The sequence below is a fragment of the Aulonocara sp. 'chitande type north' Nkhata Bay genome, linkage group LG3 (genome assembly GCF_057382095.1).
Source record: "Aulonocara sp. 'chitande type north' Nkhata Bay isolate Kocher_YH1m ecotype deep benthic linkage group LG3, A_spYH_male_GT1.1, whole genome shotgun sequence".
NCBI classification, from domain to species: domain Eukaryota; kingdom Metazoa; phylum Chordata; class Actinopteri; order Cichliformes; family Cichlidae; genus Aulonocara; species Aulonocara sp. 'chitande type north' Nkhata Bay.
This window is the reverse complement of record NC_141346.1, coordinates 27,019,805-27,037,170: the sequence shown is the minus strand read 5'-3', so window position 1 is coordinate 27,037,170 and position 17,366 is coordinate 27,019,805. Positions and strand designations below refer to the sequence as shown.

The 17,366-nt window shown below is 40.4% G+C and overlaps 1 protein-coding gene across 1 annotated transcript; it reads left to right on the top strand.

The window, feature by feature from the left end:
* The first annotated feature begins 11,795 nt into the window (after positions 1-11,795).
* On the top strand, positions 11,796-12,704 carry LOC147334905 (uncharacterized). Its single transcript, XM_086286013.1, has one exon. The coding sequence runs from the start codon at positions 11,796-11,798 to the stop codon at positions 12,702-12,704; it is 909 nt and encodes a 302-aa protein (XP_086142139.1).
* Positions 12,705-17,366: the final 4,662 nt, after the last annotated feature.

Genomic DNA, 17,366 nt, shown 5'->3' with positions numbered 1-17,366 from the left:
AATATATTTTTTGCTGTGAATAGTCTAGATTCTACCTTCTTTGGGTTAATCCTACTGCATTTATATCTGTGATGATAAATTGTTAGGGATTGACAGACTTAGACAGACTATAAATGTATATAAGCTGTACAAACTCTCGAAAAGCAAACAAATTTACTGAAATCACTAACTGTGAGTTAAATAGCAGGTTTATATGTTTTTTTTTTTCTTTTTTCTTTTTTCTTAAATGGTTACAATTACAACAAAAAACATTCAACAATAAAGGTGATTCCAAAATCTCCAAAGAAACTCAAAACCCTGGGATCAAAACCAAGAACCATGACAGTTACACTGATGTACAAAGTTGTTTCCAGGAACAACCCACTGCAGAATATTTTTCCTTTCTCTGGAAAGAACTTTACGCTTCTTATTTTTATACTCCCACGTACTCTTTTTAATGTATTTTCAGGTCACATATTGAGGAATGGCCCCAATCTCCAAACCTGAAGTTAAAGACTAAAAAATTTTCCAACACCCTCCAAATTTTCACTACAAATTTTTCAACCTTTTCCCGACACTTAAAGATCACACTATAAAAAAATCTCCCTCTCAGTCTGTGCTATGAGCAGCTCATCTCGAGAGTTCATCTTCCTGATGTATTCATGGATGGTCCATGTTCCATCCTGGATTGTGGCTATGACACTCATCCTCGCCCTCCCTCATTTCATTTCTCATTTAGCGTCAGAGTGATTGACTTTGGATGGAGACCTCAGTGCACTGTAAACAGTTTTTGTATCTTGACATCTGTGGCATCTGTCTCCTCCTGGATGAGCAAACCTATTGATGATTTGAATCTTATTTCTACCATTCAGCTGTCTTCTAAACACCTGTCTCCTGTAGTAAGTGCATGGCTGTGATGGACCTCTGTGCATCTGTCTCACAGTTCCTGCTGACTTGTCAGATACCCAAATACTTGTAGCTGTCCTTTATATGACTGCTTTCTGTTAAAGCCACCCCTTCAGTCACATTCCCACACTTTGCACCACTCTGGCCCATGGGGCCACATTTGTCCCATCTGAATGACATCCTTATATTCTCAGTGTAACCAACGTCTTGCTCACTCCTGGCATAAAGCTTGATGACATCCATGTGCAGGTGGTGTCTGATGATCACCAAAATCCCGAATCTATATCTGTTTCCACTCTTTTTGACAAGATGGCTTAGCGGGTTAACGCCTATGTTAACCATGCTATATAAAGTAGCAGGGTCAGTGCATTACGTTGATATAGCCCATATTTAATGGTAACTGCCTCGGAGTTGGCCTCCAGTCGTTGTTTCCATTGTGCCACTGAGTTCTGGTTAAATATGATTATTCCAATATCCATGCATGGGGCACTAAATCATAGGCTTGCGTGTGGGTGATGCTCAGGTTGGGCTGTGGTGTACTGCACTATCAAAAATGCATTTTATGTGAAACTCATTCAAGGTTATAGCACAGAGGAATGGGCCTTATTTTTTCCAGAAAACTGCCTCGGTCAGTTTGCTGTTTATGTCTTTTTTGTGGTCAACTCAAATAATTAGTATTTTTTTCTTTAAGCGATTTTAAAACTGTGTCTGAACATGTCAGTGTGGCTCTTCTCATAACAAAGATATGCTATCGAAGTTGGCAGGAGTTGATGCATGAGGCCTAACAGTTTGAATAAAGTCAAAACTAAGGATATCATTCAGAAATGAAAAACCTCCCAAAGTGGTTGATAATTAAACATTTTAGAAGGACTTAAACTGAACCTTTAAACTGTTCTTCTCTGTTATTATCACAGAAGAGTCGAGTGTGGTACCAGGATTCCAGTTTTGGATGAGCCAGTCAATGAACAATGCAGTTATAGTAATGAGTTGTCTAATTCTAGTGCACTCAACTATGAGCAGTCAGTGCATTTACTCACATATTTTCTCTTAACATATTACGCTAGCATTGATGTCCCTTCACTGGTTCTCAGTACAAAAAAGAACTGATCATCTTTTTATTTCTGTTTTTTAATATTTTAAAAGTCGCTTAATAATTTACCTCATCAGCAAATGTCAGATTTTCTCTATGGTCTCTCAGTTGACAGGTTTAAAGGTATTTAAGGGTTTTCTTTCTGATTGTTTATTTTGTTTATTTGGATTTGCTATGATGAAAATTATCATTAAAAAGGACAAGACTTTGGAATGGAAAAGACAAAGAAGAAAGAGAAGAATTATAAGAAGGAGAGGGAGAGAAAAATAGAGGTGAAGCAGATGGATTGATAGAAAGATGGAGAGAGAGGAACATTGAGAATTTGTTTCAACACCTGCCAAAAAAAAACCCCAGAAACAATGGCAACAACTAACATGAATAAACAACAGTAAATAATAAATAATACATTTCATTGAACAGCAGACAGCACCAATAATACAAAATATTTTTAGAGGCAGCAGCCGGCCAAGATAGTGGGTGTCTGTGAATACTTGTGCGTGTGAGCGTGCTTGTGTTCATAAGGTTTCTTCACGTTAGTGTCTAGTAGTGGCTGTGGGGAGCCAAAGCCCTGCCCCACCAGGATGTGAAACATGAATTGGGGGGCCCTTGGCCCCAGAAATCCAGAGGCCCCCAGAGCGCACCAGTGTGTGAATGTGTGTGTGTGTGAATGGGTGAATGACTGAATGTAGTGTGAAGCGCTTTGGGGTCCTTAGAGACTAGAAAAGCGCTATACAAATGCAGGCCATTTACCATTTACCATCTATATTGTACGGTAGACCCTACAATAATACATGCAGAGAAAAGCATTACATTTTGTAGCATTACATTTTAAAAAAGTAAAAGTTCACTCAACTCCAAAATCATCACATATGTGAGAAACATATCTCATATATCAACACAAGATGTTTGATACACAACAGCACTGCATGTGCAGATGCATTCTTTAATCAAAGAATATGTAGAACATTACTCTAGCATTATAGATAAACATAAAGTTCTGATCAATTCATTGAGAGTGCAATTATTCCTTTGTTAGTTCATCATTGTCACATTGTTTATGCAAATAAACTATATTTGAATTGTACTTGGAGAGAGTGAGTGGGGTGGATGGCAGCTTTAATATGTTTTGAGCAAATAATCACATGAACGGGAGTCAACAGAGAAGAGAAGAGAAGAGAAGAGAAGAGAAGAGAAGAGAAGAGAAGAGAAGAGAAGAGAATCATAAGGTTAGTGTTCCTTTGGATTGTAATAAAATTAAAAATAAATAAAGTTTATTTTCAGTTACACTTTCTGTTGTAATTTCTGCGTTTTTCTTACTAACTGTATAGAAGTTAGTTCAGTTAGTTTTAAAACTCATAATATCTATTAGGACTTTGAGTATGTCAGAAGAACATCTTGAAAACTGTTGTGTGTGTGTGTGTGTGTGTGTGTGTGTGTGTGTGTGTGTGTGTGTGTGTGTCCAGTTTTCATGATGCACTGACTTAAAATCCTTTTTCATCACACCCATGATACAGTAGTATACAGTATGTGTGTATATGTTCATCAGTGGTGGCAACTGACAAGTCTGTACACGTTGTTTTAAATTTTCAGAATGTATAATATCATACGGGTTTTGAGTCAGTGCATGACAAAAAAAAACAAAAAACCCCACCTTGAACACTTGGGATAGACTGTTTATATAAAAAATATTTCAAGGTACCTTAATCATATTGCATTATCATCTTTTTGTGGCGATGTCGAATGGTAATATCTCACTGTTTTTTATTAAAACAAATTTAATGAGGAAACAGAAGATTATATGTGTTTAAGTTCCAAGTCAAAGTGCTTTTAACAGCATCTTTAAAAGAAAATTATAAAAGGTACATGTATAAAAAGAATTCTTGAGGTATATTTTAATGTGCTTTAAAGACATGCAGCTTTACATATTTCCTGCTACTAAGGAAATATGTCATGCAAAACTATGATCAGAGTAGAGGCGAGACAGTGACAGATGATGTATTTATTGCCTCTGGTTTATTTGAATATACAAAACTCTGCACATCATTTGTGTGTGTGTGTGTGTGTGTGTGTGTGTGTGTGTGTGTGTGTGTGTGTGTGTGTGTGTGTGTGTGTTATGTGTGTTCATGTCAAAATAATTGTCATTGCTGTCATGTGACAATGACAAATAGTTTAATACAAGATACTTGAATTGAATGCACTGAGACGGGTGGCGGAGTCAGGCTGGACAATAAAATGAAATAAAAAATAGATAAATAAATCTCTCTTTTTCAAAATTCTTTTTGTTTGTCCAAGTAGTCAAATTTCCCAGAAAATTAATAGTGAGATATAGTCATCATGCAGCACCAGTACTAATAAACTTTACTTCCACTGACTGAATCTGATATGGTAGAACCTTTAATAATCTTTTGTCCCATATTTTTCTCTTACACTTTGCTTAATAGACATTGGCACACTGAAAAATGTTGATTAAAGATTAATTTGTTGGCAAAATGATAGTATCATATTATGTATTGCATAATTCAACAAACATACCTTAATATTAAAACTCTATGCTCAAGTATTACTGAAAGATAAAAATAAAAAAGTTTAAATGCAGAAAGAACAGAAATTTGTGCAGTTTTTTTCTTAAAACCCATAATTTAGTATAATTTACCTTACAGCATTTTAGCATATCTATCTGATGATACTTGTTTTCCTACACCAGAGCCAGGCAGAAGAAACTCAAACAGTCGATCAAAAAAATTGATTAACTCAAAATGTAGAAGTTATGTGCCTGAAACTGTTGACTTGCTAGCTGATTATATCAAAATATTACATTTCAATGTGAGCCCCAGTCATGACACGTGACACACATTTGTGCATTGGTGGAACTGAGGGTCTCGTTAGTTGGCGGACGGGTTGTTACCATCTTTTAAGGATCATCCCTCCTCCGAAGGTGAGGGGAATCTAGCAAAGATTGAGGATGAACTCAGCTTGGGTGTCTATCTGGTTTTTAAGTCTGACGTCATTAGCTGTGTCTGGGCCCAAACTCTGCTGCAGATCCCAAAGTCACACGATCATTGTGGCATCTCTGAGAGTTAAAAACTGTCTAAATTCTTTCATCTGTAATAAAATGATCAGTGTGGCTGCTCTACCAGGTGTAACAATTAAGTTTAACATCCAGGCATCCTTGAAAACAGAATTTATGAAATTTAACAGTTAGAAGTAAGCAGGAAGTTAGCTTGCTAGTTTCCATTTAAATATAATATACCATGTTCTGGCTGAGGGATTTCCAAAACAAATTAAGACGTACAGCTCTGCTATCGCTTCCGACATAAATGAATGGAAGCAGAAGAGTTCCCTTAATCCAGTTGTTCAGTCTGACGTCACTAGCCGTGTCTGGACCTAAACTCCACTGCAGGTCCATATATCAAACGATCACTATGGCATTACTGAGAGTAGAAAAACTATCTAAAGTCTTTCATCTTTAATAAAATGATCAGCGTTCTGCTCTACCAGGTGTAACAATTGAGTTTAACATCCAGGCATCCATGAAAATGGAATTTATGACATTTAACGGAAGTTAGCAGGGAGTTAGCTCGCTAGCTTCTATCTAAATACAATATAGCATGTCCTGACTGCGGGGTTTTGGAAACAAATTAAAACGTACAGCTCTGTTATCACTTCCAGCATAAATGAAGACAGAAAAGTAAACAGCAGTGACGTTTGTAGGGTTACTGAAGTTGGTTTAGCTGGTATATACTGATGTGCTACGTGATCGCTAGCGACACAACTGTGTTAGCATGATATAAACAGTGAAGCTGAAGGATGAACGCTAACTTTATTCCACTCGATAAAAGTTAACTTGAGGGTTCCTGAAGGTCAGGAACAAATGCAATCTCATGGCAGGATGCTGTAAACAGACCAAGCTTCAGTCAGGAAAACAACTGATAATCCATCCACAATACGAGGTTAGTCATTCATATACTGCTGGATGGGCTGGGCTGTAGTTACAGCATAAGGTTTTAAAAACTGAGCTTTAAAATGATCAGTCAGTCTCTTTTTTAGGATGCCGGCTCAGGAGATGACCTGAAACAGTCCTTGTGCAACACTCTTTGGTGAAATGGTGCACAGCAGTGTTGCTTTGGGATATTCAATTCAATTCAATTCAATTTTATTTATATAGCGCCAAATCACAACAAAAGTCGCCTCAAGGTGCTTCATAGATACAGAGAAAAACCCAACAATCATATGACCCCCTATGAGCAAGCACTTTGGCGACAGTGGGAAGGAAAAACTCCCTTTTAACAGGAAGAAACCTCCGGCAGAACCAGGCTCAGGGAGGGGTGGCCATCTGCTGCGACCGGTTGGGGTGAGAGAAGGAAGACAGGATAAAAGACATGCTGTGGAAGAGAGACAGAGGTTAATAACAGATATGATTCAATGCAGAGAGGTCTATTAATACATAGTGAGTGAGAAAGGTGACTGGAAAGGAAAAACTCAATGCATCATGGGAATCCCCCGGCAGCCTACGTCTATTGCAGCATAACTAAGGGAGGATTCAGGATCACCTGGTCCAGGCCTAACTATATGCTTTAGCAAAAAGGAAAGTTTTAAGCCTAATCTTAAAAGTAGAGATAGTGTCTGTCTCCCGAATCCAAACTGGAAGCTGGTTCTACAGAAGAGGGGCCTGAAAACTGAAGGCTCTCCCTCCCATTCTACTTTTAAATACTCTAGGAACAACAAGTAGGCCTGCAGAGCGAGAGCGAAGTGCTCTAATAGGGTGATATGGTACTACAAGGTCATTAAGATGAGATGGGGCCTGATTATTTAAGACCTTGTATGTGAGGAGCAGGATTTTGAATTCAATTCTGGATTTAACAGGAAGCCAATGAAGGGAAGCCAAAACAGGAGAAATATGCTCTCTCTTTCTAGTCCCTGTCAGTACTCTTGCTGCAGCATTTTGGATTAGCTGAAGGCTTTTCAGTGAGTGTTTTGGACATCCTGATAATAATGAATTACAGTAGTCCAGCCTGGAAGTAATAAATGCATGAACTAGTTTTTCAGCGTCACTCTGAGACAGGATATTTCTAATTTTAGAGATGTTGCGCAAATGGAAGAAAGCAGTCTTACATATTTGTTTAATATGTGCTTTGAAGGACATGTCCTGGTCAAAAATGACTCCAAGGTTCCTCACAGTGTTACTGGAGGCCAAGGTAATGCCATCCAGAGTAAGAATCTGGTTAGATACCAGATTTTCAGGGCCGAGTACAATAACCTCAGTTTTATCTGAATTAAGAAGCAGAAAGTTAGCAGCCATCCAGGTCTTTATGTCTTTAAGACATTCCTGCAGTTTAACTAATTGGTGTCACTTTGTATAATCCACCAGAACTCATGGATCCATCACAACTTAGACATTCACATTACTCACACTCTCATAACACATACACATAGGATCTTGGGGGTGGGCACGCTACATGGAATCCAAAAAACCATCAGGGTGTACAACCTCACCCCTGGCGTTGTTGCCCACCTCTCAATTTTAAATACACGTAGACATTGAGGGCTAGCAGGAGGGGCTATGTGCTTACGTGCTGCTCTCTCTCACAGGTAGCTCCATGCCCTCCTGGGTTTTAAATGCACCTTAGAACACACATACACCAACACTACATATGAGCGGGCGAAGGGAGGTTTGGAGTCCCCCCCCCCCCCCCCCCCCTCCGTTCTCTGCTGCCTGTTGGAGCGGGGGGCCAGGGGGAGGAGTTGGCCGTCTGGAATGTGGGGCCTCCCTGCTGCTGCCAAGCCGGGGCAGTCTGCTTCTCCCCACCCCAGGGAAAAGGGTAACACTACCTGGGTCTGGATGCAGTTTCCCCCCTCCAGGGGCAAGGGTACCTAGACCTGGGGCTTAGAGTACGCTTGGGGAGTGTGATTGTGTGTACAGTGTCTCTTTATGTCTGGTTCTTTGTGTCCGGAAATGGGCGTCCAGTTAGCCACCGGCTCACTCCTGGTGGCTGCTTGTCGGGGCCTGGAGCCTGGGGCTCGCTCGGGCCACTTCAGGGGTGGGGTACCCTCGGCCTCTTGGCCTGGGGCTTGGTCACTCTAGCACAGCTGGTTGCCGGCGGAGCTCACGGGCACGTCACTGCAACCCCCCCTGGCTTCTGCTCCACGGCTGCTGAGTGACCCCTCATCTGGGGCTCTCCTCAGCTCTTTCTGGGACAGTGGCTCGGCTGCCCCTCTGTTGGTCTTCCTTGGTCTCTTGTGTTCTGAGGGCTTCTGGATGTCTGGAGTCTTGATCTCCTCCATACCTGCTTCATGCCCTGGAGGACGGGGCTGTGGCTCCTCACACCCTCTAGCAGATCATTACATGAAGGAACCTTTTAAAAACAAGCGCGTCCATGCTCACAGGTGTACACACGGGTGCTCACACACATACACACTGCGCACATTAACGCTGTGGATAAAAACATCAAGTTCACCAGGGAAGACACAAAGGACAACTGTCTGCCTTTCCTGGACTGCGCTGTGCACATTGAAGAGAACGGCAAACTCAACATCGAAGTTTACCGGAAGCCCACACACACGGACCAGTACCTCCTCTTTGACTCCCATCACCCTTTGGAACACAAACTTGGAGTAATCAGGACCCTACACCACCGGGCAGAACATGTTCCCTCTAAGCCTGAAGGGAAAAAGAAGGAACACACACATGTAAAGGAAGCACTCAAAACGTGCGGCTATCCTAAATGGGTGTTCTTAAAGTCAGCAAAGAGGCACAGAAAAGAAGACCAGACACCAGCGAGGGAGGATAAGAAGGACAGACGCAACAACATTGTCATCCCCTATGTAGCTGGTGTATCAGAGAAACTCAGGAGAGTTTTCTCCAAGCATGACATCCCGATGCATTTCAGACCCAGCAACACGCTCAGACAGAAACTGGTTCACGCCAAAACGCCAAAACACAAACTTAACAATGTGGTGTATGCTGTACAGTGCAGCGAGGAATGCTCAGACCTCTACATTGGAGAGACCAAACAGCCACTTCACAAGCACATGGCACAACACAGAAGAGCCACCTCCACAGGACAAGACTCAGCAGTCCATCTGCATCTTAAGGATAAAGGACACTCTTTCGAGGATGCCAATGTTCACATTTTGGACAGAGAGGACAGATGGTTTGAAAGAGGAGTGAAAGAAGCCATCTATGTCCACTGTGAGTACCATCTTTGAACAGAGGCGGGGGTTTACGACACCAACTCTCTGCCAATCCAGTTTTGAGATCCCTTCCCAGACGCCTTAACGCCCACTCACATCCTGGGCCATCTGACCTCAGGAATTCGCATGATAAGGTGGGGCCAGGTTTCACAATGAACACACCCGAAACTCTGGCTGATTGGGACCCACACCCAGTTTCCCACCTTGGCTCAGGCGATTAGAGGATCATCAGGGGGTCCTTTTGTCCCTCGGTGGGGGGTCACTCCCACTAGGTTTATATCTGGGACTCTCCACCATTTGACCTTAGAACTGAAGAAGCTTCTCGGATGAGAGGTGAAACGTCTTCAAGCAACTTAAAGAAGTCCAGACGCTTTTCTTTGCAAGCTCCTTTGACTACGATGACCTGGATGACTGATAACCTTCACAGACACACACACAAACTACACCCTTTTTGGCTCCTACCTCAAAGCACACTTTGCACTGTCGATATTACATGCTGCACAATAATATTTAATATTTAGTATTTACTGTTATATTCACATAGATCATCGTGATGTTGTTTATTCTGTTGCTCTTTTTTTCTGCTTGTTTTCTCTTTTTTCTTTCTCAACGGGTGATCCAGGTGATTAATGTGTGCATTTTTTGTCTGCTTATTTTGTTGGTTTTTTGTTTTTTTGCCCTTTATCACCATTCCTGTTCTCCGCTGTTTTTCTTTCCCTCTTTCTTTCTCCCCTTTCTTTTCCCCAGTCAGGTCTGTCCCGTATTTAGCAGGTTAAAATAAAATAAACAATAAAAGGCGAATCAAATAGACCAATACGGCAAGGCTAGGATGGTCCATTTGGTAAAGTCAGTCCCGTTGGGCATCTTTCTTTGCCTTTAGACAATAATTCTGATGGCAAAAGAACCAAATGGGACAGGGAAAAAAATAAAATAAATAATAATCCACCAGAACGAATGCAACCAAAATCCACATGCACTCCAGTGTAGTATTTGGACAGATGTTGGGCCGCCCCAGTTCGGGTCGCAACAGTTATGTTTACATATGTGTGTAATTTGTTATTTCTTTACCCCACAGATTATGTGTTTCATTCTGTTTAGTTGGTTTCTTTTGCGTTATTTTCTCTTATTATTGTTTGTATGTACTATAAATTTGGAAAACGTACAAAATAAAAAGTATTAAAAAAAATAATGAGCCACCTGGAAAATCGAAATCACCATGCGAGTGTCACAATTTACTCGATAAAGCCTTTCATTAATCAATATGAAGTGCATGTGGGCCCACACTGCTTCAGAGCACACCAAGTAACCATGTAACCAAGTTTTATCATTTGGTTGCAGAGGTCGAAAGTAATGGAGAACAACTACTTCCTACTGTAGTTAGATACAATTTCAGGAATCTGTACATTACTTGACTATTGTTTTTGTTCTGACTACTTTTTACTTTTACTCCTTGCATTTTTAAACAAGTATCTGTACTTTCTACTGCCTACATTTTCAAAATGGACTCATTACTTCTGCTTTAATGCAATTGGGTCAAATTATTATTTTGTCACTGCAAGACTTCAAATTGATTTGAACCTAAATAGTAAAATAAAAAGACATGTTGTGTCTCAAAGTCAGGGGTTAAACATGGGCTGGTGTAGATAATACAAAGAGCAGACACTGCACAGCACTAAAGGTCATGAAGGCATCCCCACACACTGCCACAACAGGTAATGAAACCCTGGCAAATTTTTCCCCAGGATTAAGATATGCATCATGCGCAACCTAAGTGCAGCATTTATTTTATGTGTTTTGGCCTTAAACTCTACCGGCAGTGACACTGTGGGATATTTGTGAATGTCCCCATAAATACACCTAACCTCCATCCATGTTACTGTTACTCACCAACCTCCTCCAACAAGGCCCCTGGTTGAACCGGGGTTTGATGGACCTGTGTGCAACCCACAGAGCCCAGACCTCAATCCCATACCCTGTACCCTCAAAAAGGGTACAGTATTGACTATTAATGGGCATGGGGCTAATAATTTTGGATGTCTTATTTTTGCCTTTTCTTGTTTCAACTCAGTGTATCAATAAAATATCCTTACTACAATTAGTGAACCTTGTTATTTTGGACACAGATACGTTTTAAAAAACAAACACTTGTTGTTAATGGTCATTTTCATACTGAAAAAATGAGTGTTGCCTAATTTCATAAGGGGGGGTTAATAATTTTGGCCTCAACTGTATAACACCTAATATCCACAAAACCTCAATTTAGAAAAAGACACTGTTATAAAAGAAGAAATTAAATAGATAATCGCAGCAGATGGCCGCCCCTCCCTGAGCCTGGTTCTGCCGGAGGTTTCTTCCTGTTAAAAGGGAGTTTTTCCTTCCCACTGTTGCCAAAGTGCTTGCTCATAGGGGGTCATATGATTGTTGGGTTTTTTCTCTGTATCTATGAAGCGCCTTGAGGCGACTTATGTTGTGATTTGGCGCTATATAAATAAAATTGAATTGAATTGAATTGAATAATAAACAGGGGAAAAAATGCTGAATATATAAACTACATATAGATAGGTTTAATTTTTCTGTCAGTTTAATTTACATTCCAGTGGTTTGTCCCATTTGTCTTTTTCTTTTCCAGATGTTGGCAAACTCATCATTCTCCACTTTGGATCTGCACCTTTCCTCCATGAACACCTCCCTCCCTCTATACATGCACTGTCTCATCTCTAAACCAAGCTCCCTCATCTATTGTGCATTTAGCATCATTATCATCTTCCTCGTCCTCCCCATCTGCATCCTCATCCTCCAACATGGTCTCCAAGAATGGAGGAAAAAAGGCTCCACCTTCATGGAAGTAACACTGAGTCACTCTGACTGCTTCACCTACAACATCGTCATCATGGACCTGTTTGCTGTCTTAGCGTGTGTCTTCAGTTATTGTGGTAGCGTCATGAATAATTTAAACATATTAATCTATCCGTTCATTTTTTTCTCTTTCTCCTGCTTTGGACAAATCTTCTTTCACATGCTGACTTGTGTGGAGCACTACATGGCTGCTGTTCATCCCATCACTTATCGGAGCTTAAGGAAAGAAAGAGGGGTCAGAATAAGGATAATCAGCATAGGCTGTGTTTGGCTGATTTGCTTTGCATTAACAGGTTTTATAACAATAAAAGATATCATCCTTGCCATTGTGAATTTTTTCCTCATGATATTGTTTTTAACCATCTCCTCCTTCTGCAGCCTTTCTGTTCTCTGTGTTTTAATTCATCCATGCCCAAGAGAAGAGAGCAGGAACAGGGACAGGGTTGACCAATCAAAGAAGAGGGCATTTTACACCATTGTGACCATACTGGGAATGCTGGTGTTGAAGTTTGTTTGGGATCTGTATTGGTCTGTAGTGTATATCACAGGAGCACATCTTGGATGTGTTTTAATGTCATCAGGAGCCTGGCTTAATCTTCCCAGCAACCTCTTGTTGCCACTCCTGTTGCTACACAGAAAGGGTAAATTTGGGTGTTGCAAGAAAAACACACAAAGAGATTAAAGAGCACATGTGTTAGGGTCTGTTAAGAAAAAAAATTGATCATCATTTTTCATTCTGAGAGAAAATTTGGAATTTCGAGAATAGTTGAAAATCGTTGCTGTTTTAAGACAAACAGCCAATAGCCTCTACAAAATGCCTTGTGTAGATGAGGTAGTGAAAAAATCGGCCATCTTGCAATAAAGTATGCATCCTCTTTAATGCATTTTACTGTTGTAGGGATCAGTTTTGTGCCTTCCTCTTTTTTGTCTTAGTTAGTGTATCTTTGCTTTCCTGGTTTATTTTGGTAATTTCTTTTATTCTCTGTCTTTACTGTCCTCTGATTACCCCTATTGCCTTCACCTGTTGTGCCCTATTCCCTGTGTTTTGATTAGGATACACACAAAACATTCTTGTATATCACTATAATTGTAATAAAATGATAAAATACTTTTGTGGAAGAAATATCAGATTTCTTTTAGAAGCTAACTTTAAAAAAAAAACAGCAGTGGCTGTTTTAGCATATTAGTTCTTGGTCATAGGGGGTCAACTGTATTTACAGTATAATATAAAGTGCCATGAGGCAATTGTTGTTGTGACTTGGTACTATAAAACTGAATTGAATTAAATATAATTGAATAGTGTAATAAAAGTTATCACTTGTGTGTTCAATACTAAATAAATAAGTATAGAAATTATACAATTCAGCGTGGAAAATCTCTACTCTGTATTTATAATTAATGACTCTGTATTCTGTGTATTCAGCCACATGTTTGTATTTATATTCATTAATTTATGTTACAGTTAATCAGTTATCAAGATTTTTCATGCAAGTATTTATTTTCATTTGTCAGTTTGAAGTTCGCACATTATTGTTCAAATACAAATATAACACATTAACTAAATTTAGGGAGACATGACTGTGGAGTGGGGTTGCTGCATTATATAACCAGCACAGAACATACAAATACATAAAGAGTTGACAGAGGAGAGGCACAAAGAGAGAAAACTAAAAAAACAAAAAACAAATAAGGCTGGTGTTCTTTTTAAATCATTATAATCTGCTTAGTCTTAACTTTAAACATTTCATGGATGACTGACATATGCAGAAAAAAACTTGATACTGTTTTTGTTGATTTAATAGTTTTCCAACTCATCCAGTGCTGAAACTTGACAACCAGGACAGATTTTATGTATAAAGTCAAAACCATCAGTTGACTAATGACATGATGAGAACATACAAACTCCACACAGAAAGTTTCCAGTGGATTTGAACCCAGCACCTTCTTGTCTGTTATGGCGTCAGCCACAGAACTACAGATGAGCTGATCTTATTTTTGAACTGCTTTGTAGTGGGCTGTTTCCTGATTGTTCTCTTGGATGCTTCCTATCTGTATCTCTCAATGTAGGCCTTGTAAGAGATTCTGATTGTTCTGCATTGAGAGACCCAGGAGGAAGCGAAGGAACAAATCCAGGTGTCCATTTGGACTCTGTAAGGCCTTGTCCACAGCACTCTGGTAGAAGTGTATTGCCAAAGACTCTTTGGCCTGTATTGAGGCTGTTTGCTCTTCTTCCAGCACGTTGACACCTGAGTTGGTGAATGTCAGATGGACATGAAGAGCCGCCAGAAACTCCTGAACACTCGGTTGGATAAAGCAGAACACCGTCTCTTGGTACAGCCCTCTCTCTTCTTTAAGGATCTGTGTGAACACTCCTGAGTACACTGAGGCTTCTCTGACATTAATGTCACACTCTGTCAGGTCTGATTCATAGAAGATCTGGTTTCCCTTCTGCAGCTGCTCAAACGCCAGTTTCCCCAGTTCTTTAATCATCTTCTTACTCTTTGCAGTCCAGTGTGGATCTGTCCTTTCCCCTCCATCATACTTAATATTCTTCACTTTGGTCTGAACAACCAGGAAATGAATGTACATCTCAGTCAGGGTCTTGGGCAATCTCTTTTCCTCGCTGCTTTTTAACAGGTTTTCCAGAACTGTAGCAGTGATCCAGCAGAAGACTGGGATCTGGCACATGATGTGGAGGCTTTCTGATGTCTTTATGTGGGAGAATATGATGTTGGCCTGCTTCTCATCTCTGAATTTCTTTCTGAAGTACTCTTCCTTCTGTGGGTTACTGAACCCTGTGACCTCCGTGAGAGCGTCTAAATATTTGGAGGGGATCTGACCCGCTGATGCAGGTCTTGTGGTTATCCACAAGTGAGCAGAAGGAAGCAAATTCCCAGTGATTAAATTCATCAGCAGCACATCTACTGATGTGGACTTTGTAACATGAGTCAGCATCTCAGTGTTGTGGAAGTCCAGAGGAAATCGAGCCTCATCCAGACCGTCAAAGATGAACACAACTTTGAAGTTTTCAAAGTTACAGATTCCTGCTTCTTTGATTTCACTAAAAAAGTGATGAACAAGTCCAACCAAGCTGAACCTTTTATTTTTCAGCAGATTCAGCTCTCTGAATGTGAATGGGAATATCAACTTTATGTCCTGGTTAGCTTTGCCTTCGGCCCAATCCAGAGTGAACTTATGTGTCAGGAATGTTTTCCCGATCCCAGCCACTCCCTTTGTCAGCACTGTTCTGATTGGTTTGTCTCTTGCAGTTGATGTTTTAAACATGTCTTCACATCTGATTGTTGTTTCACCTTTACTGACATTTCTTTCAGTGTGTCTGACCTCATGTTTATTATTGACCTCTCCACTCCTGCCTTCTGTGATGTAGAGCTCTGTGTAGATTTGATTCAGACCGGAGGAGTTTTGTGCTTTAGAAATCCCCTCAAACACAGGCTGCAACTTCTTCTTTATGTCAGATTTAAGTTTATACCCAAAGTGTGGATGAGGGTTTTCTAATGGAAAGAAAAATAATGAAAATGTTTCAAAAGAAAATATTAGAATTTCTTGAGAATGCATTTATGAAAAGGAATCCTCTTACTGCTCAGCAGACAGGCAGCGAGGTCCTTTTGATTCATTTTATTCAAGAAGTGCACTGTGAGTTTCAGAAATGCTTCCCTTCTGCTCTTTTGCTCATCGTCCTCATTTGGACTTTCTGACAATTCAGAGAATTCTGGATTCAGAGAATTCTTCATCCTTGCTAGCTCGTTCTTCACGAAGACAACAATTTCATCCTCCAGCAGCTGAAACAGATCACATCATAAAATGTAAATGCAGAAGAGACCAAATCCGTATTGAACACAATCAGAGTCATACAAAAGGTGCTACAGGGACATGATTGTGGAGAGTGGAGGTTGTTTTACAAACCGTAAATATAGAGTCCAGGTCACTGTGATTTTGGTGGCCAGGCTGGAAAATGGGAACATCTGAGGCTTGTTTGACTCTGTGAGAAGAACAATGTTTTTTACTATTATTCAGTACGCACAAAAAGATAAGAAACAGGAAAGTGAGGTGCTTTTTTTTTCCTTTTTTTGTTGTTTGATTAACATCTCAATACAAAAACTACTATGTAGTAAAATTCTCAATGTGAACCTATTATGTCCATTTCTAAATCTTTTGTAAAGGAAAAGGAGTTTAATGGCACACATAGATACTGCAGCTCTCTGCAGGTGCTTTGTTTACTGTGCCATGTATATGTATGCGTGTGGTTGTTTGCTTTCAACTACTGCTGTGTGTTGGGTGAGTCGACTTATACTCATCAGGATTATCTGAGCTTGGGAATAAGCTTTGAAAGGACTGTAGACAGCTGTACTGGCATCATGGTAACGGTTGTTACCATGCTATGTTATGCTAAAGCTATCATAGCCGGGATAAGCTGCTTAGAGCAGTTAGTAGCCAGCATGACTAACCCTGACGTGCTGCCCATCATAGCTGAGTATTTCAACCAGGTTGTGCAACAAGGGGTGTAAATGTTGTTTACACCGCTCACTGAACAAAGATAATAGCAACAACCATAGAGGAAATAGAGCACATCTTTAGCACATTTGGGTCGTTGTCTGTCAGGTGATATGTTCAGTGACAGTGTAAAGATTGAGGGCAGTGAACCCCAAAAAGGCAGCCGGACCAGACGTAGCGACCAGGAGGGTCCTCAGAGAGTTCAGATCAGCTGTCCAAGGCCTTAACAGAGATCTTAAAGGCATTGCTGTCCCAGTCCTTCATCCCACTATGCCTGAAGTCAGCCACAATCATCCAGCTGTCCAAAAAGACCACCATCAGCAGCCTCAACTACTACCCAGCAGTCGCTCTGACACCTTTTACAATGATGTCTTTTGAGGTACTGATCCGACGCCTGGTTCCCAACGTTTGACCCACTTCATACTCATACAGAGCCAACAGATCAGCAGTAGATGCCAAGATTACAGCACTCCCCACTACCATCTCACACTTGAAACAACATAGGTGTTACACTTGCCTGCTCTTTATTGACATTAGCTCCATTTTTAACATCATATTCCTGGACAGAGGGACAGTAAAACTGCTGAATATTAGACTTCATTCACCTCCTGCTCGATCAGAGATTTTTTCTGTGTACAGAGAACCAGACTGGTCCCCATCTTTCCACAGCCCTTAATCTTAATACCAGCTCTTCACAAGGTCGTGTGTAAGTCCTCTACTGCACACAGACAGTAATTTTGAATATCATGTTGTAAGAAGTATAGCTAATGAATGCAATGAGGTGTTGCGTGTGATACCTTTCCATGTTGGTCACAGGCTGCAGTCACCTGAT